Consider the following 24,278-nt stretch of genomic DNA (forward strand, 5'->3'; position numbering starts at 1 on the left):
TGTTTACTGTGTGTATATACTCTGCTGCTGTATCTGAATGTATCATAACTGTGTATTTGTATTATAATTGTGTAACCTTGTAACTCTGGAACCATAAAATGAAAATATTCTTGTACCTTGCGCCCTGATACCCTAGGGTCTGGCGCACATTACAAATCAAGAAACAGAAGCGCTTTGCAATTTGGTGCCGTTCTCAAAAGATCAACCCTCTGCGGGTCACGGCCCCTCAAGTACTCGTATTTACTGTCATTGGCTAAATCGGCCTTGCTCATGCCTCCATTAAGGTTCATCTGGTGGCTATCTCCCGCTACACCAGATCTCTGGGACAATCTTCTCTGGGGTTGCAACGTCTAGTTAAGGAGTTCGTCAAAGGGCTGTTCTGCTCATTCCCACTGGTGAAGGCCCAGGCCCCAGCGCGGGTACTCAATGTGGTGCTGACTAGGCTCATGGGGGGGCCCCCATTCGAACCTATGCATTCAGCTTGGCTCAAGTTTCTGTCGTGGAAGACAGCTTTCATCGTGGCCATCAGCTCTGCAAGACGAGTAGGTGAGATCCAAGCCATGTCATGCAAGCAGCTTTACTTGACTTTTCAAGAGACAAGGGTAGTGCTGCGGGTGCACCCCTCCTTCATGCCCAAGGTTCTGTCGGAATTCCACCTCAACAAACCCTTGGTGGTGTTACCTGTGTTTTTTCCGACACCTTTGTCGCCGGCTCAAAGGACTTTGTACTCGCTGGATGTGGCTCGAGCGCTGAAGTTTTACGTGGCCCACACAGAGTTTCCGCAAAACTTCTCAACTTTTTGTGAACTTTGATCCTGTGAACCATAGGAAGGCCGTGTCCAAGGCTTCCATTTCCAGGTTGCTCTCCGGCTGTATCACCCACTGTCACCAGTTGGCCAAATGATTGCTGCCTGGCCGTCCGAGAGCCCATTCCACTGGAGCGATCGCTGCTACAACGGCGTTCGTGTCTGGTGTGCCCCTGCTGGACATCTGCATGGCTGCTAGGTGGAGGTTGACGCACACCTTCACAAAATTCTACTGCATCGACAGGGATTCCAGGGAGGAGTCCAGGGTCAGCCAAGCAGTGCTGCGCAACCTGTTAGCTTGAAGTTGAGCCTGGCGAGGAGGTAAGAGATTGCTTTTGTTTAGCCTTGCCACCTCCCGTGGTTGTGCATGTGTACTGCTATGTATTTTTTATTCATGAGCATGTGAATCCATGCCAGTCCCATGCTGGAGAACAACAGTTATAGGTAAGTAACTTGTTCCATATCGCCAATATCAGGAATGCAAGGGTATCTTGGCAGCGCGACCGCTCTTTCCACCACGCTTTTTAATTACAAGAAGTGGGAAAGTGTCGGCATATGGTGACACCATCACAATCTCTTCTTTTTACTGTAGCTCCTTCAGACCTCTTCAATATCTGTGCCAGCTGGTTGTGGACCTTTTGGCGTGTTTTTTTTCCAGAAGAGTACATTTGCACTGATATTGTGATTCACTCAAGGCTTCTTAAACAATTCAGGATAATTCTGGTGCAAAGTTTTTTTCTCCCTCCAAGAAAGTATGGGCGTTGCATACAGTGCTTGCAAAACTAATGGAGGCATCCTTTTGAACCATTGCACAGGATATCCAGTATGTATCCTGGCAAATTACTTTTCCTGTCTTCATTGCATCAGCTAACACAGCTGTGAGATTCCGGCACTGGCTGTAAATGATGCATATTTGAGAGATTTGCTCAAGATGGTCATCCTGAGAAACCAATCCAAGATGCATACCTACATTTCCCTTTTTCTCACCATTTTGAACAAGCCCATTTGGCTCCCAGCTTTCTTTGACAAACTAATTTCTGATGTTTGTTAATCTGCTTGCTCACTGTTCTTAGAGAGGCGCAGCTTCACCTCACTGATGATGCCCAACAAGGCTGAAACAAGTGTATGGGGTTGCTGTGGTACTCTTGTTCAGAGGAGAATTGCCTAGCATTTCGGTGCTGGACTGCCCCTGGGCAGGACAAAGACTGATATGCGGGGAAATTTCTTCTCTGTGAAAAGAACAGTGAGCTAAAGACTTGGTTGAGACTCTCCCAGGGGCCATCCACCCAAGAACAAGTCAATGGGCTGTGTTTGTGCTGGTAGAGAGTCTCCCAGACCCCCCCCCCTTGTTTTGCTTAGAATCACATGCTGTGCATAGTCCGACATCCAGTGGTCACTGCGGAGTATTGCAGTTTGTTTTTCGTAGTCGAAAAGGGGACGTCGACAAGGCGTGTCTGTAACACTATCCCTATAGTGACGTGCAGTGTACCCACTATCCCTCACGCGTCGAGGACCCTCAGATTGTTTTTTTCCGCCCAGATATTGGTCGCCTATACGCGGAGCTCCTCGAGAGACATTGCAAATCTTTATTAGACCTTTTGGTCACCTTTAATTATATCCTTCTTCACCACCCCTTCGTCATCGTAGCTGCAAAGCTATTCACCGCCGATCAAGATCTTCGACGGCGGTGCCTTCGACGGAAGAGGTTGTTCGGTGTTCGCCGAACACGTGGCCTGGCCTTGACAGCCAAATACAGTAGGGAGAGTGGGGTTGTGGGACATTATTGTTTCTCTTTGAGAATGCCTTTCCCTTTCCCCTCCTTTTCCCTCGGGGTTGTTGTCACATGCAATCGGTTCCTCAGCTACGGAGAGGACACCCTTTAGGTTTTGCCCAAGTTGTAAGGGCAAGTTTACCTGGCAAGACAAACGTAAACGGTGCAACCGTTGTTTGCCCCTCGACCACAAGGAAGACGGCTATGCGGCCTGTCAGCTACTTAAGCCTAAGACTTTGAAAGACCGTAGGGTCAAAAGGTGGGCGGCCTACGCTATGTCCAGGTGGGACTCATCCCCCGCCGCAGAAAGTGACGAGGAATGTGACAACACGACTTCCGTTTCGGAAGTCGTAGACCTCTCTAAGGGAGCGTTCACGCTCCTCGTCATCGTCCGTCCCCGGCCCCGACAAGCTCGGCTCACGCCCTGCTTATGGGGATGAACACCCCGGCGACAAGGACGCTCATAGAAAGCACTCCCATAAGCACACAACCCATGGCTCTTCATCGTCGAAGACGAAGAGGGCGTCAGCGCCAACGGAGACGCAGGTTCTACCGGCGGCCTCCTCAGACCGTACAAGCCTGAAGCCCCCCTCGCAACCGCATGTGCGACTGGGCCAACCCCAGATAAGGGCGCTACCACTAAACCGCCAAACGACGCGCACCCCCGGAGAGCACCCGTCGGTGTAGAGCAAACATCGCCTGCAACGGCTATGCCAGAGGTACCCTCGACAGACAACTTAGTCGTCGAGAGCCTAGCAAGGATCGTTTCTGCCGATAGCCTAAGACGGACGGCGAAGGCTACGTCTGTTACCGCTCACAAGGCCCGGGAGACGCCGAGAAGACCAGAAGGAAGGCAGGAACCTCCCCCTTCGTCGAGGGGGACTCCTAGCCTACCGGGAGGCTTTTTTGAAGGCAAAGGAAACCTTGCTTCGATGTTAGGGGATAGGTCGAAGCGTTTCCTAACGGAAGGCCCTCCCTTTCCTCCCCCTGATCGTTCTGGAGTACCTCACAAAACCCTGGAGAGACTCCAGCTCTGTATGGACAGGATGGAATGGTTTATGGAGACTCAAAACCTTCCAACACCTAAAAGATCAAGAGAGGGACATCAGGAGGATCCCAGGGCCAAGTACCCCAGGCTGTTGGATACACCACAAGATAATGTGGATTTATACGACCTCACTGAAGAAGATACCCACTTTCAGGAGGAAGATAGATGAATTCATAGACAATGAGGGGGACGAAAACCTACAGGAGGAAGGTTTTGAACGCAATCCTGATAGGGGTGATAGGGACTTCGGTGAAGACCCAGAAGAAGGGGCTTCACAACCCTGGCAGTCCCCGTCAGTGTATTCAGACACTGAAGCAATACACCTCTCCCCTCCTAAAGATTTGCCCATTAGAATTACATCGCCTATAGATGATCAAACAACCTTTAATGCACTTCTACGTAAGGCAGCAGCCCATTTTGAGATAGAGACAGGCGAAACTTCTCCTGACATCGACTTTGTCGAGAAGATCATTAAGGAGAAACCCCCCATCAGCCAGACTATTCCCCTCCTCGCCTCTGTGAGGAGGCAAATTATTCCCTCACTATCCACTCCTGTGTTGATCAGAGGGGTCAACCCGAGGATAGAGAAATTGTTCAGTCCTTCTCCATCGGACCCTTTATACATCAGGGGCCACTCAGTACCAGACTCCTTAGTGGTGACTAATACCAGGAAGAGAGCAGGGGTGCCGCTGTCAACTAGCGACGCACCACCAGATAAAGAGGGTAAAAAATTATATGTCCTAGGAAAGAGGATCACATCCTCAGCTGCCTTTTCGGCAAGAATTGCTAACAACAACTCCTTGCTAGCAAGTTACGCAAATGCACAATGGAGCAAGCTACTTAAGGACATTGAGGAGGTACCGGAACCCCTGCGTACTCGCCTTCTAGCCACGGTGACTGAAGGGTCCTTAGTCAAACAAAGCATCATCAAGAATACCCTGGATGCTGCAGAAACGGCCGGGCATTCCCTAGTACAAGAAATCCTACTGAAACGCCATGTATGGCTATGTAATTCAGGCTTTAAACCTGAGACGCAGGCATCTCTTATTAACAAACCTATAGAAGATGCAATCCTCTTTGGTAAAGCGGTGGATGAGGCGTTAGAAACCGCAAAGAAAGAATTTGACACCATCAAGACACTAGATCAAATGTCAAGGCCTCCCAACAGACGTGGTTATGGCAACAAGTGTTTTTTTCGAGGCCAACGACAGCAACAACAGCAACAGCAGGTATAGGCTGCAGGTAACTGGTCCTCTAACCAAGCCACCAGTGGACAATATAACCAAAGAGGACAACGTCGTGGCAAGGGAAGAGGTCGGGGTCCCACCCCTAGAGGTTCCCAAGCCACCAATACTAAATGACTCAAAGATTCGGGTCCCCTCCCATGCTACGCTGGTCGGGGGCCGGTTAACATCCTTTCTTCCAGCATGGGAGGGTATAACATCAGACCGCTGGGTACTATCAACTATAGCCCGCGGTTATTGTATAGAGTTCAACGGATCCCCTACGTATAGACCCCCGCGGGGATGACACATGTCACCGGAACACCTCGCCATCCTTCTTCGAGAAGTGGACCAACTACTAGAAAAAGGAGCCATAGAGGTCGTGCCTCTATCCCTGGTAACGGAGGGTATTATTCAGTGTACTTCCTTGTACCCAAAAAGGACTTAACCATGCACCCTGTACTAGATTTGCGGCCAGCAAACAAATTTGTCAAACCTCAAAAGTTTCGTATGGTCACTCCACAGGAGGTAATCCCCCTGCTTTCTCAGGGAGATAACATGACAACACTGGACATGAAAGATGCATACTTTCATATTTTAATGTTGCCAGCGCACAGGAAATAACTCAGGTTCATGATAGAGGGCAAACACTACCAGTTCAGAGTGCTACCCTTCGGCATAGCATCAGCGCCAAGGGTATTCACAAAAGTACTGGAAGTGGCAGCGGCCTACCTGCGCAGATTGTCCATCCCAGTATACCCTTACCTCGACGATTGGCTCATAACGGGGGATTCTTACGAAACATGCTACGCAAATACCCAAAAGACTGTAGACCTTTTGTTTCAACTGGGTTTTTCCATCAACGAGAAGAAGTCCAGCTTAGACCCCAGCCAAATCAAACAATTCTTAGGGGCGCAAATTCAAACAGGGGACGGCCTCGTCTTCCCCTCCAACGAGAGGGTCCAAAACATGCTGTTTCAGATCCCTCAATATGTAGCCGGTCGAGAGGTGACGGTACGCAAAGCAATGCGCTTACTGGGAATGATGGCGTCGTGTATTTATTTGGTACCTCACGCGTGCCTGCGCATGCGCCCAATGAGAGAGTGGCTCAACAGCCAGTGGTGTCAGGCCAGCAGACAATGGGACGATCTGGTGGTGGTCTTGCAAGCCTTGGTTCTCTCGCTACAGTGGTGGTCGAAGGAAAACATGGTAATAGGGAAACCATTTGCCACCGTCTCAATGGAAGCCACTCTAACCACAGACGCATCCCTCACAGGATGGGGGGCTCACCTATCCCATCAGACTGCTCACGGAGTCTGGACTCCGAGCGTAGCATCCAAGCACATAAACTTACTGGAGCTACTAGCTGTGTTCAAGGCACTAAAGGCCTTCCAGGCACACCTGCAAGGGAAGACGGTGTTGGTCCTCACGGACAGCACCACAGCCATGTACTACCTCAACAAGCAGGGGGGCACTCGCACTCCAGGACTGTCCAAGCTGTCCCAGAACATCTGGAAGTGGGCTCTCAAACACTACTGTCCTACTGTCACAACATGTACATGGGGAACTCAATCTGCTAGCAGACGAACTCAGCAGAGACTTCCCTCTGCCATTGGAGTACGAATGGCGGTTACACGAAGACATCGTCTTCAACGTCTTCACACAATGGGGTTTTCCAGAATTAGATCTGTTCGCAACTCTGGAGAACTCACAATGCCAAGATTACACCTCCAGGTACCCCCAGAACCAGTCCAAGGGGAACGGTCTATCGATACCATGGTCAAGGAAATTTGTTTACGCTTTTCCCCCCCGACTCTCCTTCTCAACAAAATAGTACACAAAATGCACCAGGAACACGTTATCATGATACTAGTGGCCCCTATGTGGGCCCGACAGCCATGGTTCGCTCACTTGATGGAGATGTCCCTATCCCCTCCAGTGAAACTTCCATGCCCGTACAACATGCTGTCACAAAACAAGGGCAAGACTCTGCATCCTTGCCCTCAGAACATGAATTTAGCAGCCTGGATCCTGAGGTCATAGAGTTTGGACACCTGCAGCTCCCGCAGAGATGCATGGACATTCTCAGGGAGGCTAGAAAGCCTAACACTCGTCACTGTTATTCTAGCAAATGGAAGAGATTTGTCATCTGGTGTAGAGGGAAGAGCATCAACCCTGTTGACTGCTCTCCCACTCAAATTGTTTTGTACCTGACTCACCTACTAGATTCAGGCTTAGTGTTTAACTCTATTAAAGTCCATTTAGCTGCACTTTCCGCATACACCACTTCCCAACTCAGTGTCATGGTGGAAAGTCCCGGTTATTAAAGCCTTCATGGAAGGGGTAAAGAGGATCCACCCTCCCATAGCTAACCCTGCTCCCGGATGGGAACTTAATGTGGTACTGACTAGGCTCATGGGGCCCCCCCTTTGAACCCATGCACAAAGCTATTCTTAAACACCTCACTCTTAAGACTGCTTTTCTAATAGATATCACCTCCATTAGGAGAGTGAGTGAACTACAAGCGCTCTCTGTACTAGATCCCTTTGAAACAGTTCACAAGGATAAGGTAGTTCTGCGCATGCATCCTAGGTTTGCACCAAAATGTATCTCTAAACGTCAACCAATCTATAGAACTGCCAACGTTCTTCCAAAACCCTTCAAACTTAGGGGAAAAGAGCCTGCATACACTGGATGTTCGCAGAGCCGTTATGTTTTATATGGAAAGAACTAGACCATTGAGAAAGACTAATCAGTTCTTTGTCTCGGTGGCAGCAGGAAGAGAAGGAAATGCAGTTTCAAAATCCACTATTTCTAGATGGATTGTACAGTGCATCACTCTCTGGTCTCTCTTGCTAAGAGAGAACTACCCTTCAAGCCCAGAGCACACTCCACTCGAGGCACCGGGGCTTCCATAGCTTTCATTGCAAATGTCCCCCTTGAGTCCATTTGCAAAGCGGCAACCTGGAGTTCTGTTCACACCTTTACAAAACGCTACTGTCTAGATGCCCACTCTAGATCTGATTCCCAGGTGGGACAAGCAGTATTACGACATCTTTTCTCTACTGTTCCTTCTCACAACCCACCTCCAATTCCGGGTACTGCTCGCTAGTCTATGCACAGCATGTGATTCTAAGCAGATTAACAAACATCAGAAGACAATGCATTTACTTACCGTAAAAGCATTTCTGATGGTTGTATCTGCTTAGATTCACATGCGCCCACCCTTCCTCCCCGCTTGGATGGAAGGAACATAGACTTCTTCTATATCTCTTTTCTGTACTCACTCGCGTCTAATAGGCTACCTCAGGGCAAAAAAAATACAAACAGAGGGACCTCGACGCGTGAGGGATTGTGGGTACACTGCACGTCACTATAGGGATAGTGTTACAGACACGCCTTGTCGACGACGAAAAATAAAATGCAATACTCCGCAGTGACCACTGGATGTCGGACTATGCACAGCATGTGAATCTAAGCAGATACAACCATCAGAAATGCTTTTACGGTAAGTAATGCATTGTCATTCTCTTGACATCAGATAGGTGCTACGGTACTACATTTAACGAGTGAGGCATATTAGAAAGTATCAGCTTTTAGGGCTTTTGGCCCCAAATTCCTGGGCCCTGGTATATTGACATCGCCAGGTGGCTGTCTGCCTGCTGCCTTCTGCCACAGGAAGTCTGGCAACCCCATTCCTAGGAAGCCTACAGCTCTTTCAATAAGGGCAATGTTGTCAACTATGGCTATGCTGATGGGAATTTCACTAGAAGATATTTGCGGAGCCATGACATGCAGGGGCATGTACACCTTACAAAGTAGTACTGGATTGATAAGAAAGTGGCGCCTAGCCAGACAGGCGATCCTGCACAGCGTTCCTGCACAGCGTATTTGTAGACAGTGAGATTCACTTCTTGCCTCCAACCTATATGTGATTGAATGTTTTACTGCTTTGTAATCGATTCATGTGCATCTATGAAGGATTCAATCTTGGAGAACAATCTACTTGCCTGTAAACTACAGTTCTTCAGCATTTGTATCTTTCATAGAATCACATAGCAGCAACCTCACTTGAAGCTATATGTAATTGAGTTTCGTACGTACCAGAAAGTGAAGATGGCCTCGGATTGGTGGAGCTAAACAGACTTTTAGCCTATTGGCTGGGGGCCAAAAGGCATGACATGATACTGAAAAACACTGGTGTGGAAGAAGTCTTTTGTTTATAGGTGTGTGTAAACTGCTTTGTAGTAGTACTGAGGAGCAACATGTCAATCTATGAAAGTAAAACTGGTATTTACAGGTAAGTACCTTTTTAACATCCATGACTTCAAGAAAACACTTAGGCTCCAATTCCTTCACATTGAAAGGATTTCAAACTATCCTAGCACCCTCTACCCTTTGAATTCCAGCTGTAAATAGTCACCACCTTCGATTTATGTTCCAACTTATACAACACTCGGTTAAGTCTGTTTCACAAGTTCTTTTATAAGGCACTGCCTTGGATACTGTTTGTTTTGGTTCTATGTGATTTCATCGCCAGACTTTTCATCGCATGGTTTTTTGGCGCGGAATTTTTTTTGAAAAAATGTTTTTTTTTTGGGGGGGGTTACCCCACCAAATACCCGCCTCCCCTTTATTTTTATATCCCCTTACACCCACACAAAAATTATTTATTATTTTTAACCCCCCAAAAAAATGCGACTATTTTTCTTCGGGGGAAAAAAACGGCAAAAAACCCCGCGATGAAAAGTGCGGCGATGAAATGACGGTATACGGTTTGTTTTCATCTATTTATATTCAGAGCTCTGTACCCTCCATAAATAATACAAAAGGGAGTAGGTAGGCAGCTAAGGGCAGGGATTTGGGTTATTTTCACCAGAAAGTATATTTCTGATTGTAATCACAACCAGACAACGGGTTAATGTTTTTATTTTTTTTATTTAATTTTTGTATTTTTACACCCCTTGTGTGGTTACGAATGTCATATTCATTTGTTGTTTATCAGGTTAATCTGTGATGGCCTCACTTATTTATTTGTTGTTTGGAAACCTAGAGCGACAGTGGAATATGTGGATCCCAGGGTTTGGGTCAGAAGAAATCCGACCCTACAAGAAAGCGTGCACAACAGAGGCTCACAAACAGGTGAAGTATTGTATTTGACAGACATTGCACTAAGCATCCACTTCTTTGTGTGGTCCCTGGTAATTTGGGGTGTGTTTAATGCCGTAATGCCCAACATTATCGGGGCTTCAATGTATCTTGATCTTTTGGTAGAGCGCTTCGGAGTTGGCATCTACACCATTGGTTACACTTTCCTCTCCACATTGAGGTATGTTTGTGAAAGACTGCAAGAGCTGTTGGGTAAGATTTTCATAATTATGATAAATCATCCTGACCTCTGTCAACCCCCGAACCTTTAGCTTGGACTTGGTAATTATTTTCCCTTTTCCCTGGGTGAGTGGGAATCTTTTTCCCCTTCTCACCTAGTCTAACTCTTTTTATGGGTGACCTTTTTATGGCTCTCCATAGTGTATGTTTGGAGTTAGTTTCCTAGAACTTTGGACTGACTGTAATCCACTATGGGACGACACTGCATTTTAAATGCAGTGGCTTCCTTTTCATTCTTATTTCTTGGGTGAACTACTGTTCCCAAGAATTAAAGTGGGATCCCTCACCCCTTTTACATTAATTATAGTGAGCCAGCACACCCAACCTTATGTGGAGAGCTGGGTGGGGCATACAATGTTTCCCCTTTCTTAGTTACCTGGTAACATTACTGTTACAATTGTAAGTTTGCCTGAATGGCTGGTGGCAGTGGTTTTATCTTAGTGACTTTTTAGTCTCCTTACTCACATGCTGGTAAATCGGCCTTGGTAATTCACAGAAGGGCCACCTTTCTGCAAGAATGGTGGGCTCCTTTTTTTTTGCACTTTCTCGTTTGCTTGTTTCAGCGGTCTTCCCCTGCCATTCCAGGCAGGAACAGCCTCAGTGGAAGTGTTGTCTTCGGCGGGTTTCCTTTGTATTCCCTGCCAAGTCTCCAGAGTGTCTGAGAAGGCAGGAAGTGAGGGAGGAGTCCAAAACTCTGCAGCCTTTTGTCTTTCACCTAGCCTGAAGGGAACCAAGCACCAATGGGGTGGGGGTGGGGCTTGATGGGTTGCGGGGAGGCGGGCTGTCCTAAATGGCCAGCCAGACAGCGGTTAGGGAGAATTCTCATTTCTGTGCTAATTCCCTTTGACCTTCGAGACCCCCCAGCTCTTTTGCTGGACTTTAGGACTTTTTAACTTTAACCCTGGAGTGAGTGAGCCCTTTTTCTCACTCTCATGTGTTTTTTGACCTGATTTAGTTTGTGTGTTTCCTTTGTTTTTGGAGTCTCGCAAACTCCATAGGCATCTACTTTTTGTATGGTGACACACTGCACCTTCCGTACAGTGTCGCAGAGAAATCCTTTAGCTTTCTCATAAGGTTTAAATACCTTCTCTTGCGTTTACTATTGTTCCCAAGAATAGTAAAGTGAAATTGACTTTACTTACCTTTTCTCTTTGTAGGTCCAGCACACACATCTTATGTGGAATGCTGGGGGGTTACTTAGTAGCCTCTTTTTCTACTTACTCATGTAACATTTTTTATGTTACCCTCACTACTTTAAATCGCTCGTGGCAGTGATTGAATTTTCCTACCATTGTGCTTTTCTACCGCAGGCTGAATCCTCTTCTTTTTTCACCATTTTCTGTTTGTGAGGTCTTTCTTGGGTTTTATTCTGCGCGCCAAGCCAGGTTTGAGCCCTTTGTTCGTTTTGCCTTTGGCAGGCTTCAGTACTGAAACCCGGCTCTGGCCCCAGTGTGTCTGGAAGGGCAGGAAGTGAGGGAGGTTCCCGAAACTCCCCTGTCCTTTGTCTTTAAGAATGCCTGAATGCGGGGGCGTGGCCTGGAGCGCGGACTATGCAGTCGCCTCCTTGATGGCCTCCGTGGGACGCCCGCTGCATCTCAGCTTTCGAAGGCTCCCAGGCAGCGTTTTCGGACCCGACTCGGTGAGGGGACGTGCGAAGGTCCAGAGCCCCGCCGCTGAGCTGCTAGGACCCAGATTTGCCGACATGGAGATAATCGGACCGCTTTTACCTCGCGGCCCCTCCGCCACATAATCCAAGATGGCGGACGGGACCCGGGAACTCGGAGCTCCTCCTATGAACTCCCGAGCTGTTCTGGACCCAGAAACCTCCCGCCCCACATGACCGGAGGGACCCAGACCGCACTCCGGCGATCCAGCTGATATTCCGGGCGGCGGAGGGCGAGGTAGGTGCCTCGGGCCCCGGGCCTTCTCTGCTTTCGCCCCTGTCCCGGACGACCCCAGGAAGAGAGGTCCCTGCATCCGCCCCAAACGCACCGGGGGCACGCCTCAACACGCAGCGGCGGTCCCCCACCGTTCTCGGCCTCCGCTACACCCCCCCGCCTCCACTCCAGAGGAGGGGGCTGAGACCGGAGAGTCCTCGAGGGGGCAGCACGGATCAAGCACTTCAACTCTCCCTCCAACTGTGGGGTGACTGCGACACTACATCGCCTCCAGTCTCTGCACCCCCTGCGAAAGCGGACCTCCTGGCTCATGGTTCTGGTCAGCGGCGCCACGTTCTGCTGCACTCTGAGAATTAAACCCCTCTACTGCCACCACTATCACCAGGAATCTTGCTGGCACCCCTGGCGATCTGGATCCGCGCCCTCCACTCCGAGAGCCCACCTTGGACTGGCGTGCTCCGGCACCCAAACTGCCCCCGCCTGTTCCCCTGTTGCTTCCTGGGGCGCCCCGGCCCACGTTCGCCATCCCCTCTACCCAACTTGGTACCAGAGAGTCCGGGACAACACTGCAACTCTCCTCCCCTTCGCACTGAAATCTCCCGCGTGCAACCAAAACATCGGAACACGCATCCCAGCCCCTGAGTGACTCAGGCTACTCTCAAGCCATCGCCATTATTACGCCTGAATCGCCAGTGGCCTTTGACCCACTCTTGCTGGGCCACACTATGTCCAGGCAACCGAAATCCACCAAATCCTCAGACATAGCAACAATGCTAATGTCTTCCGACAAAGCAAAGAAACTGGACTCTCTTCCCTCCGCCTCACGAGAATCCCTGGACAACAAGGGACCGTTAGCAACTAAGGAGGACATCCGTGAGTTCATGGCTGACATTAAAACCGAATTTCGATCATGTATGTCTGAGCTTACCGCCAAGCTGGAGAATACTGATAAAAGGGTCTCAGAGATGGAACAGAGAGTGGGAGAGATTGAGGATCGAGCCCAGGACCACGCCTCCTCCCTGACTGAGATCCAGCGCGCCGTGGGGCTTTTGCAGGACAAATGCGAAATCCTGGAGTATAAGCAGGAAAACTTGGAGAACAGAGCCCGGCGCAACAACCTCCGCATCAGGGGGGTTCCTATGTCAGTCCCAGACCAAGAGCTTGCCGGATACGTGGGCCTCTTCTTTCAATCTCTCCTCCCAGATATGGAGGACTCACTACTGCTACTGGATCGCACTCACAGACTGAACCCCCGCCGTGGAGTGGAGTCAGACGGCCCTCCTGATGTGATCACCAGGGTGCATTTCTTTACAACGAAGGAAGCCATATCAGCAATAAGTCGCTCCGAGAACGAAATCACCTTCCAAGGGATTCCTCTTCAGATCTATCAAGACCTATCTCCGCTGACCCTCCAGAAAAGGCGAGCCCTTCGCCCACTAACCACCTTCCTTCAAGCCCAAAAAATTCGCTACAAATGGCTTTTTCCTACAGCCTTGCAATTCTCCTATAAGGGTACCATACGCAGGATCAATCATCTAGACGACGCTGGAAGTATACTGCACCCGGTCCCGGCTAACTCCTCGCCCCCACAGGCCACCGAAGCGGTGACTGACTCGGACCTCATAGCCTCCCCTAGGTCCAAACAAAATACATGGTCGAGGGTTCCGAGATTTAGGAAGAGAAGATAACCTGGAACGACCCCACAAGGGACTCTTCCGACCCCTATGACCCAGCTCGGCGGAGCCGACCACCACTCTTGAAAACGCAGATAAATTCCATCCCCGATGCAGCGGGCCCCTCCCACGGCCCATGCCCAGCTTCAAGGTACATTCCATCTATGAGTCCTTGGAGCATCTCACTCATACTTTCAGCCATGTTGGCTATTCTCCGTTACACGGCCCCGTTGGCCAGGGGAGGGCCCAACCCCTTAATGGGTCCCCCATCCCCAGTTAAATCTCGGACTTCCCGTTGGCGGTCCGAGCAAAAACCCCAGAAGCAGGATAACAGATGGTCATATCTTCCACGACATAATGGCTGATTCCTCAGTAGCTCCCCCCCTCCCACAAGCCTCAGCTGCGACCCCAGGTCCCGCTCCGGAACAGCAAACCTGGAAGTTTGTCTCTCTAAACGTCAAGGGACTGAACTCACCGGCTAAACGCAAATCAATTCTACAAAAACTCCAGAATGATACCGCCGCTGTGGCCATGCTACAGGAAACTCACCTCCTACCGGCAGACTTCAGCCGCCTACACTCTCGCGACTTTCCAAAGCAACTCTTCGCATCCGGCAACTCCAGGCGAGGTGGCACAGCAATCCTGTTCCGGAGGGGGCTGAGTCCCCAGATTCTGGACACCATAAGCTGCCCGGAAGGACGTTACATTGCAGTGAAATGCCTGCTAGCGGGACAGCTATTCTCCCTGGTCTCCGTATACGCGCCGAACTCGGGCCAAGCGCCCTTCTATGATTCACTAACCACTACTCTTTCCCCCTTTCTGGAGGGCCGGATAGTGATCGGTGGGGACTTTAATGGGGTCCCGGACCCCGTAAAGGACAAATCGCACCCACCCTCCGCCGGAGACTACACCACGGCCTTAGCTCTCCTGCGATTATTCAGGACTCTAGAGGTGGTGGACTCATGGAGGGCGCTCCATCCGTCTGAAAAAGACTTCTCCTTCTATTCTTATGTTCACCGGACATTCTCCAGGATAGATCTTCTTTTAATATCCCCGCAAATCTTCGCCTTCACTGAGGAGGTGACCATAGGCTCCAGAATCCTATCCGACCACGCCCCGGTAACCTTGGAAATCCAAGTCCAGGGACCTCCTGATCCCCAGCGGCGCAGATGGACCCTATATGACCCCATCCTTAACGAGATGCCACTCAGAGACGCAATCGCAACCACGATCGACAACTTTTTTTAAGGAAAACCCTAGCGGAGATACCTCCCTAGCCAACACCTGGGATGCAATGAAGGCAGTGGTGCGGGGAGAACTGATTGCCAAAGGGGCAGCCTATCATAGACACAAACAACAAATTTGTCAGGGCCTCGAAGAAGAACTGGAGAAGGCAGAAAAGACCCATAAGGAGAAGGGCTGGACCCCTAAAACGCAGCGGGCTCTTCGAATAGCAAGAAAGAAAATTGAAGCCCACTATGCTGAATACACCGCCCATCAAATGACGAAAGCCAAACAGTTCTATTATGCCAAAAATAATAAAGCAAACAAACTACTGGTGGCTAAACTTGCCAAGATAAGAAGAAATAACACAATCGTGGGCCTACGAGATCAGCAGGGCAAGACTCAATATTCAGATCACGACAAGCTTCAAATCGCATCGACCCACCTGACCCAGGTAATGACCGCCCCGCCTCGGAACGTCAAAGAACAAAGGGAATACTTGCAAAGGGCGGCGCTCCCCCGACTGGAGAACGCAGCCCGGGACTCACTGGAAGCCCCAATCACCGGCGAAGAAGTCGATGAGGCAATAAAATCCCTTAAGTCTCGAGCCCCTGGCCCGGATGGCTACACGGCAAAGTTCTATAAAGTCTTCAAACCCCAACTCCTCCCACCCCTGGTACAGCTCTTCAACTCATTCAGAACCACAGGCACTATAACCCCGTCAATGCAAGAATCAATCACAGTCTTGCTGCCCAAACCTGGCGGCGACCCGAAAAATCCGGCGTCCTACAGACCGATTGCTCTGCTCAATATAGATGCCAACATATACTCCAAAATTCTAGCAACCCGCCTGTCCCGGATCCTGCCAGAGATAATTGACGCCGACCAGAGTGGCTTCATCACACACCGCTCTACCGCGGATAATATTCGTAGAGCTTTGAACCTGGTGGAACTTGCCTCCCGAGACTCCCGAGAGCTGGTGCTTCTGGCCCTGGATGCAATTAAGGCCTTTGACAAAGTGGACTGGAACTTCATGAGGCTTACTCTCGAGGCCTTTGGCTTTGGCCCGGAGTTTTGCGCCATGACTTTGGCTAACTATTCTGCGCCCAAGACTTCTCTCAGGGTCAATGGCATTCTCTCTCCCCCCATTGACCTGACCTGCGGAACCAGACAGGGCTGCCCGCTATCGCCACTGCTCTTTGCATTAATCATGGAACCATTCGCCCAACGGATCAGGCGAAACCCGGAGATCAAGGGCTTCCAATCAAACACAACACACCATAAACTAGCCCTATATGCAGACGACGTCTTACTAACCATCACAGAACCTCGCACCTCCCTCCCTCAGGCCCTAGCTGAGATTGAGAGCTATGGAAAGGTCACCGGCTTTGCCATCAACTTCCGGAAGTCAGCTGCCATGGGGGTGGCCCTTCCCCAAGAGGTCCGGGAGGCTCTGGCCCCACTATGTCCGATACAATGGACAACTAAGAGCATCAGTTATCTGGGTGTCCAGATTCCAGCTGACCCGGGAGAAGTCTATCGGGCAAACTTTCTCCCACTGTTCACGGACCTCGAGACGGACTTAAAACGGTGGGCAGCGCAAGAAATCTCACTGATGGGTCGTATCACGGCCTGTAAAATGAACTTGCTACCAAGGTTCCTGTATGCCTGCTCTTCGCTTCCAGTACCAATCCCGGCACCGGCCCTTCAAAATCTACAAAAGAAAATGTCACGATTTATTTGGAAAGGGAGGAAACCCAGGATCCCTAAGACCACGATGCTGGGCAATGCTAGACTAGGGGGCCTCGGAGTTCCAGACCTACAAAAATATCAGATGGCGGCCCAACTCGCCTGCATCAGAACATGGCAGACACTTACCAACCGCCCAAGATGGGTGGACCTCGAACAGGCACAACTGCAGCTCCCGCTACGTTTTCTCCCACATATCAATCCCTCCGAGCGCCGCCAATGGCAGAACCTCCTGAGGTCCACCAAACATACTATTGCTACCTGGGATAAAGCGCTGAAACAAAAGAAAACCCCAGTGGGACTTAGCCCCTCCTCACCGGTGTTCCTGAACCCGGCCTTTTCACCTGGCTGGTCCACTAGGAACTTCAGATCCTGGATAGCGGGAGGCCTGGAGACCCTGGGACAACTTTTTGAAGGGGGGCAGCCCTGCACCTTTAGACGATGTAAAGAACTCTTCCAACTGCAGGAACAGGACAGATTCACGTACATTCAGCTGCGCCACTGGTGCTCCCATCCACAGACCCGCCAAGCCGCCACCCGCCCTCCCACGGCCATTGAACTGACCCTAAATGACCTCCCAACCAGAGGGAGCATCTCCACCCTATACAAACGCCTCCAAAATGACTTCTTAATCTCCAAAACCCGGTACATGGCCCAATGGGAGGCAGACCTAGGCCGCCCAATCGAAGACCAGCTATGGGTTGACATTTGGTCGCGGGCTCACACTTCTTCATCTTGCATTACGAACAGAGAAGGCGCCTACAAAATCCTCCTTCGATGGTATTATTCTCCCCTAAGACTACACCATATGAACCCCACACTCAACCCGAACTGTTGGAGGCAATGCGGCCAAGTAGGGACTTTCTTTCATATGTGGTGGTCCTGCCCGGGGGCCCAAACCTTTTGGAAACAATGCCTAGCAACAATCACAGACATCACTCAGGTACGACTTCCCCTGGAACCCGAACCCATCCTCCTGGGAGCCCCAGTCCCCGGGATCTACCCTAGATCTGGCCCTATGGCCAAACTACTATCCCAATGCCTACTGGCGGGCAGAAACGTAATAGCTCGCACTTGGAAAACCGCAGAGGGACCGCTAATGCCTTTTTGGTGGGCAAAAATCTGGGACATCTTAATCGCAGAGAAGGTGACGGCTGCCGGGGCAGGCCACCTACATCGCTTTGAGAACATCTGGGGCCCAATCCTAGACTTTGATCAGAAGTATCCAGCCCTAACATACAAGCCCCAACTAGCCAGGAGAACTTTACGGAACGATAACTCCCAGCGGGGACAGGAAGAAGAATACTAGGACCCGGTGGAGGGGAGGGAAGAGCAACCTTCTGTAGCTCCTTTATGCCATTTGTCGTGATTGATCATACGTTGTAATGTTTTATCCTGCCTGTTGAAAATAAATAATTAAAAAAAAAAAAAAAGAATGCCTGAATGCACCCAGCCCAGATTGGCTGGCTGGCTGGCTGGCTGTCATAGGCTGTGCATGAATGGGAGAAACCTGCTTAAAAGGTGAGGGTTTTGGGACTGAAGACTGAGTCGACCACTGGGAAGAGCACCCAACGAAGAAACCGTGAAAGCCCTGCTGCTGTGCTGAAACTCATTTTTCTAATCGACAAGAGAAGCTCCGGAATGTACAACAACTTCCCTTGGGTTAGTGGGACCAACTAACCCAGAGACGAACTCCACTGGACCACCTTCCCTGACTGTCTGTACTTCTTTGCTGCTGTAGGGACAGAGTGCCAGGGGTGGAGAAATCCGTAGTCTAGTGCAACGTCTGTAAGCCGGCCAGAAGCTCCAGGAGTCTCCGAAGGACCCTTCAGAAGCAGGACGACCAGAGCTAGAGTGAAGGAAGCCCAACCAGTGTCCAAGATCCGCAGTGGTGCTGTTTACCGAGCGCTGAAACCACGAAGTGCTGCTGATCTTAAAAGAGCCCATAGTTGCAGCCAACCTCCGAATTGCTGCCGCAGGAGACCTGCAGACATCCTCCCTCTTGTTCCCACGACTGAGGCCCAGGAACCCAGGATCTGCATCATTGCAACCAGACAGAAGCCAGCAGGACCACTCTTCTAACTAAAGGTACTGTTCCGACTTGGGGTACTTACCTCAGTGTCTTTAGCTTTGCTCTTCTCAGTTGAGACTTGCAGTAGCTACTTTTCTAGAGTTGATTTCAGCTCTACCCTTCAGGAGTGTAACAGCTTATGACCCTACAGTGATTTTTCTTGTATTTGTATTTATTTATTTTGTATTGCGCACCTGGCCCGCGGGCATCTGGGCGCATTTCTTAGGAAAGGCACAGTAGTTACAGGGAGGGTATCAAAGGAAAGGTACATACAATAGCCGTGAATTTACAAGAAACGCAAAATGCAACAGTGAAAACAAATTTACAACAAGACAGTATAGCTGAAGTGGGTAACATATAAGCTAAGGAGGCTCAGTTGCTAATGTGGGCAAGTGTATTTACCAAGAAGTAAGGAGAGGTGATTATGAAGGTGCAGCAAGTTTACATAAGCGACGTAGTGTGGTCCTGCTCGATGAGCCAGGATTTGACTTTATTCTTAAATGCGAAGTAGGATGGTTCGGCTCTGAGTGTAAGAGGTAATGTGTTCCAGAGTTTGGCGGCAAGGACAGGGAAGCTGGATCCACCAGCCTTTTGGAGCTTGAATCTAGGTATTACCAGTAAGTGGGCTTGTGCAGATCTTAAAGGTCTGTTAGGAATGTGTGCAGTGAAGCGGTTGGCAAGATAGATAGGTGCCTGGTTAGCTTGGGATTTTATGCGTCAACGCAAGAGTTTCGAGTGATATTCTTGAGGCAACAGGGAGCCAGTGTAGACTTTGCCGCGTGTCAGAAATGAGAGATTTCCTAGGGATGTTAAGGGCCGCCCTTATAGCATTGTTCTGGGTGACTTGGAGCTTGTTGATGTTTCTTTGGCTGGTACCTAGATATAGGGCATTCCAATAGTCGATTTTTGCCATGACAAGTGTTCTGGCAAGGATGATACAGTTGGGGGCCGTTAAGAACAGGCTACAAGCTGTTATAAGCTTACATGTGTAGGCCGATGCTGATACCACAGCATTTGCTTGTCTTGTGAGTGACAGGGTGGAATCAAGGTAGATACCTAATATTTTGGTGTCATTACAAATGTTAATGGTATTCCCATGAATAATGAAGGATTTGAAGGAGAGTTCCAGTTTACTGAGTCTAGTGTGTGAGCCTAAAATGAGCGGCTCTGTCTTTTCATCATTTAGACACAGTCCATGATGTGCAATCCAAGCCTGGATGACCGACTAAACATTAAGTGCTTTGGAGTCAATAGCATGGTTGCCCGTGATAGGGATGAGTATCTGGGTGTCATCCGCATAATTGGTATAGGTGACACCCAGATAGTCAAGAATATCAAAAAGGGGCTTTGTAAATACATTGTATAGTGTTGGGGAGACACAAGAGCCTTTTGGGACCCCACACAGGACTGGTGATGGTTCAGCAGAAGCGGTCGGTGAGAAGACACGCATAGTTCTGTTTGCCAAGAATGATCCGATCCAGGAGGTGGCTGCATCTGAGAAGTGGGCAGCAGTTTTAAGATGTTGGCATAAGATTTGGTGGTTGACCAAATCCAAAGCTGCCAATAGGTCAAGCAGTAGAAGTAGGGCCAGCTTACCTTTTTATCTTTTTAAATCCTCAATTTGTGTTTTTATCCTCAATTTGTGTTTTTAAGTCAATAAGGGCAGTTTCTGTTCCGTGTCTAGGGCGAAAGCCCGATTGACGGAGACAAAGAAGTTTGTTGGATTCAAGGTAAGCCTAAATTTGTAGATGTGCTGCCCTGTCCAAAATGTTTAGGAGGAAGGGCACCGTGTTAATGGGTCTATAATTGGCCGGGTTACTTGGATCAAGGGTAGGTTTTTTGATTAGAGGGATAACCCAAGCATCCTTGAGGTTGTCTGGTACAATCCCAGGTTTGAAGGAAGCGTTCATGAGGGCAGTGTTAAAGGGGGCAAGCTCGTGGGCCGCCTCTTTAATGATAGGTGCTGGGCAAGAGTCACCTTGACAATTAGAAGGTTTGAGGGGAGTCCTTCCTCCCCTGCAGCAGCTCCCAACCAGCTGCAGGAGCACTCCACGTGCTTCGGTCACCGCCATCCACGGCACCCAGCCGTATGAAAGCCCCCGCCGAGCCATCCCTGCGGTAAGAGACAGATACCCCATCTTCACCTTGCCGGCATCAAGAATAATTTAAAAATCAGATGCCATCGGGCAGGCATCATCGTTCCTGCAGTGCCTGACCCATCTTGCCTGACCTCCTAATGCCAGGCGCAGTACGGCACCAAACCGAGGCTGTTGCCTCGTATCCAGGCAACTGGCGGCCTTTTCAATTGCCTACATCCGCCAGTAGGCGGAAGCGCCGGCGGCCACACAAAGGCCCATACTAAGGCCCCTGTTTGCTCCCTGTTTGCTCATGTGAGCATATAACAGACCATCATGAACTTATGCCTACGCCGACCCTTAACCTTTCAGCATTGTCGCAGCAAAGGTTAACACTATCATGCGTGAGTATCGCCAACAATGTCACTGCTAAATCTCTGACCTGTCATGTGAGCGTTACATAAATTGCTCTTACTTAGCTTGTATGCTCTACCCTGTCTCATGGCTCCTTACCTCACCAGTTCGGTAGTCAAATATATACAGTAACTAACAAATGCCTTATTCTGACCCGACTTGTATATGTGATTGCATAATGAACCCATCACATGTGTGATACGTAGAAGCAGCCTAGCTAGCCCTCCACCTATTGTACAAAGTTATTATTGTGTACAGCTATAAAATTGTGTTGCTTATTGAAACTGCCTATTGCCAGTCACCTGCATTTACCCAATTGCTAATTGAATCCTGCATTAGCCTGTTACTTACCTTTGCCTGATAGCTGCATCTAGCCTGTTGTTGCATTAGCCTGCTACTCACCTGCTGTTGGATAACTGTATCTAACCTGTGTGCCGTGTGACTATACTGCCGACCTATCCAGTTATTACTTGCCATCTAGTTTGCTGTCCAGCTTAAGGCTGCTCTCAACTACCTGAAAATCTCCTGCAACCACTGTCTACTACAGATTATCGCCTGATCATGAATGTTTGCAAGCACTATAGATTATAGTCTGATCACGAATACGTGCAATCGCGCTGTGTATGTCACTGTGGATAGTATAAAGACCTGCACATGTCCAGAACTTGTCGTGTGACCACCCAATGCGCTCATCAGATAGGAATTAGTACATAAAGTTTTATCTGTCAATCTCACTAGCTGCCCACACAGCCTAACTTACCAGCTAGGTCATCTCACCCTACCACAGAAACAACTACCTTGTACGACGCCTACATTCCGAATTAAGTGATAGCCCTGTATAATGTCAAGCCTACTTAGTATCTACTGTATCATGGCCACTGTCACACTCCCTGTCACTAGTAATCAGATAGGCCATACAGGGGTCCCCCCATGTGGACCACTACCCTCCTCACTCATATCGACAGACATAGCTACCAACACTTTTGTCGACACTAACCTAAAACACCAGCCTATGTCAGGACCATCAGCCTATGCCTCCCAGCCCAGATCCACCTACGATAGAAACCATAAACTACGAGCTAGACTTAACAAACTTCACGAGATACCTAGACGACTCCTCCCTCTTACAAAACGAGAGACGAAACCCTATAATGATAAGGAATGTAATGCCTCCAACATCACACTAGCCTCAATGAACCCACAAATATCTAAAGCCAAGACAAAATCCAGTGCTAAAAGTACTCCAAATCTTACAAAACTTAAAGCGGAAACCAAGGATCACTCTTATAAAGGAGCGCTCCTCAATTCTAGGTCATTAGTTGCCCATGTCCTTGATATAGCGGATCTAATTACTGAGGAAAATGTGCACTTTATTGCAATAACTGAGACCTGTCTACATAAGGCAGCAGGCCCATCACTCATGTTGGCCATCCCTAACGGCTACACCATATGCAGGCAAGACCGAGAGGGTACCCGCGGAGGTGGAATTGCCATTATTTCCAAATCGAACCTATCGTGAAGGCTAGCCCCTACACAAACCTTACAATCTTGTGAAGCCCTCACTGCCAAACTCCTCAAACAATACTCGATCCTTAACCATCCACCTAATCTACAGACCTCCAGGCCCGCTTGGGACCTTTGAAGAGGATCTGCACAAGCTTCGAACCAATAATGCTAAAACCAATTCACAACTGCTGGTACTAGGTGACTTTAACCTAGGATTTAACGACCAAGCGGACGTGCACGCCTTGACCATTGCCAATGGCATCAATTCCCTAGGACTCTCCCAAAAAGTCAACAATCCAACCCACACGAGGGGTAGAATATTAGATTGGGTCGCTGACTCTAACTGTACAGCAGCCATCTCTTCTATCTCGCCTTTACCATGGACTGACCACTCACTAGTGTCCTTCAACCACCACCCGACCATCCCCCACAGTTGTTCCCACGGCACCACCGTGCCTGACTAGAAACAAGAAGAACATGACAATAGACAATGTCATACCGGCCATCCTCCCTACATTAAACGCACTACCTGACAACCTAGACCCTAGTACTCTAGTTCACAAGTATAATAAAATAATGACTGAGACTATGGACAAAATTGCCCCACTTAAAATGCGTACAAGTAAACCTAAAGCCCACTTAAATTAATGGTTTACACCTTAACTTAAGGCCCTACGCCTTACTAAGAGAAAATGTGAATCTAATTGGAAACTATGCCCAACGGATGAGAATAAGCCTAACCTAACATCTATCTCCCGCCATTATAAAAATGAAGTTTGCCTGGCAAAGAGGAACTCCTACAATAATCGCATTGCCAACTCCAATTCAAGTATGAAGGAACTCTTCTCTGTACTGAAGGAACTTGAATCACCCATTGCCATACCAGACACCTGCACTAAGGACCAGACCTGGTGCACAGATATCCAACATGCTCTAGCTAACAAAATAAATACCCTCCAAAACAAAATTCAACAAAAAAAAGACTCGCTCAACCTCGCTAACCTGCCTATGCCACCACCTAATGCTACCCACAATCCCCAAACCAGTAAATTCTCCTTCACCAAAAGTACTAGACTAGAGAAAATCATCCTTACCCTTAAACCATCTAACTGCAAAGGTGACATTTGCCCAGCACAGTTAATAAAAGACGCTGCCAGAGATTTATCACCTTTTATATCCAAACTTGTTAACGCGTCCTTTTCCACAGGCACCATCCCTGCCAACCTAAAACAATCTTGGGTGCTCCCGCTGCTCAAAAAACACACTAGACCCTCTTATCCCCACTAATTACCGTCCAATTACCACAGTTCCATTTCTTCTGAAGATCTTGGACAAAGTGGCCTATATGCAGATTCAAAAACACCTTGAATTGCATAAGCTACTAGGAGCTAAGACAATCTGGCTTCCGCCCAGTACATGGAATGGAAACTGCC

At 49.1% G+C, this 24,278-nt stretch overlaps 1 protein-coding gene across 4 annotated transcripts in view; it reads left to right on the top strand.

Moving 5' to 3' along the window:
- LOC138503341 (transcription initiation factor TFIID subunit 12-like) overlaps positions 1–24,278 on the top strand; it is a 413,461-nt gene that overhangs the window by 332,824 nt on the left and 56,359 nt on the right. For all 4 annotated transcript variants that reach the window (XM_069622973.1, XM_069622974.1, XM_069622975.1 and 1 more), the window contains one exon: positions 9,901–9,989. In XM_069622973.1, coding sequence (XP_069479074.1) covers positions 9,901–9,989 — 89 coding nt within the window. The remainder of the gene's footprint in view (positions 1–9,900; positions 9,990–24,278) is intronic.

Source organism: Ambystoma mexicanum, chromosome 11 (assembly GCF_040938575.1).
Source record: "Ambystoma mexicanum isolate Mex_15411 chromosome 11, UKY_AmexF1_1, whole genome shotgun sequence".
NCBI classification, from domain to species: Eukaryota; Metazoa; Chordata; class Amphibia; order Caudata; family Ambystomatidae; genus Ambystoma; species Ambystoma mexicanum.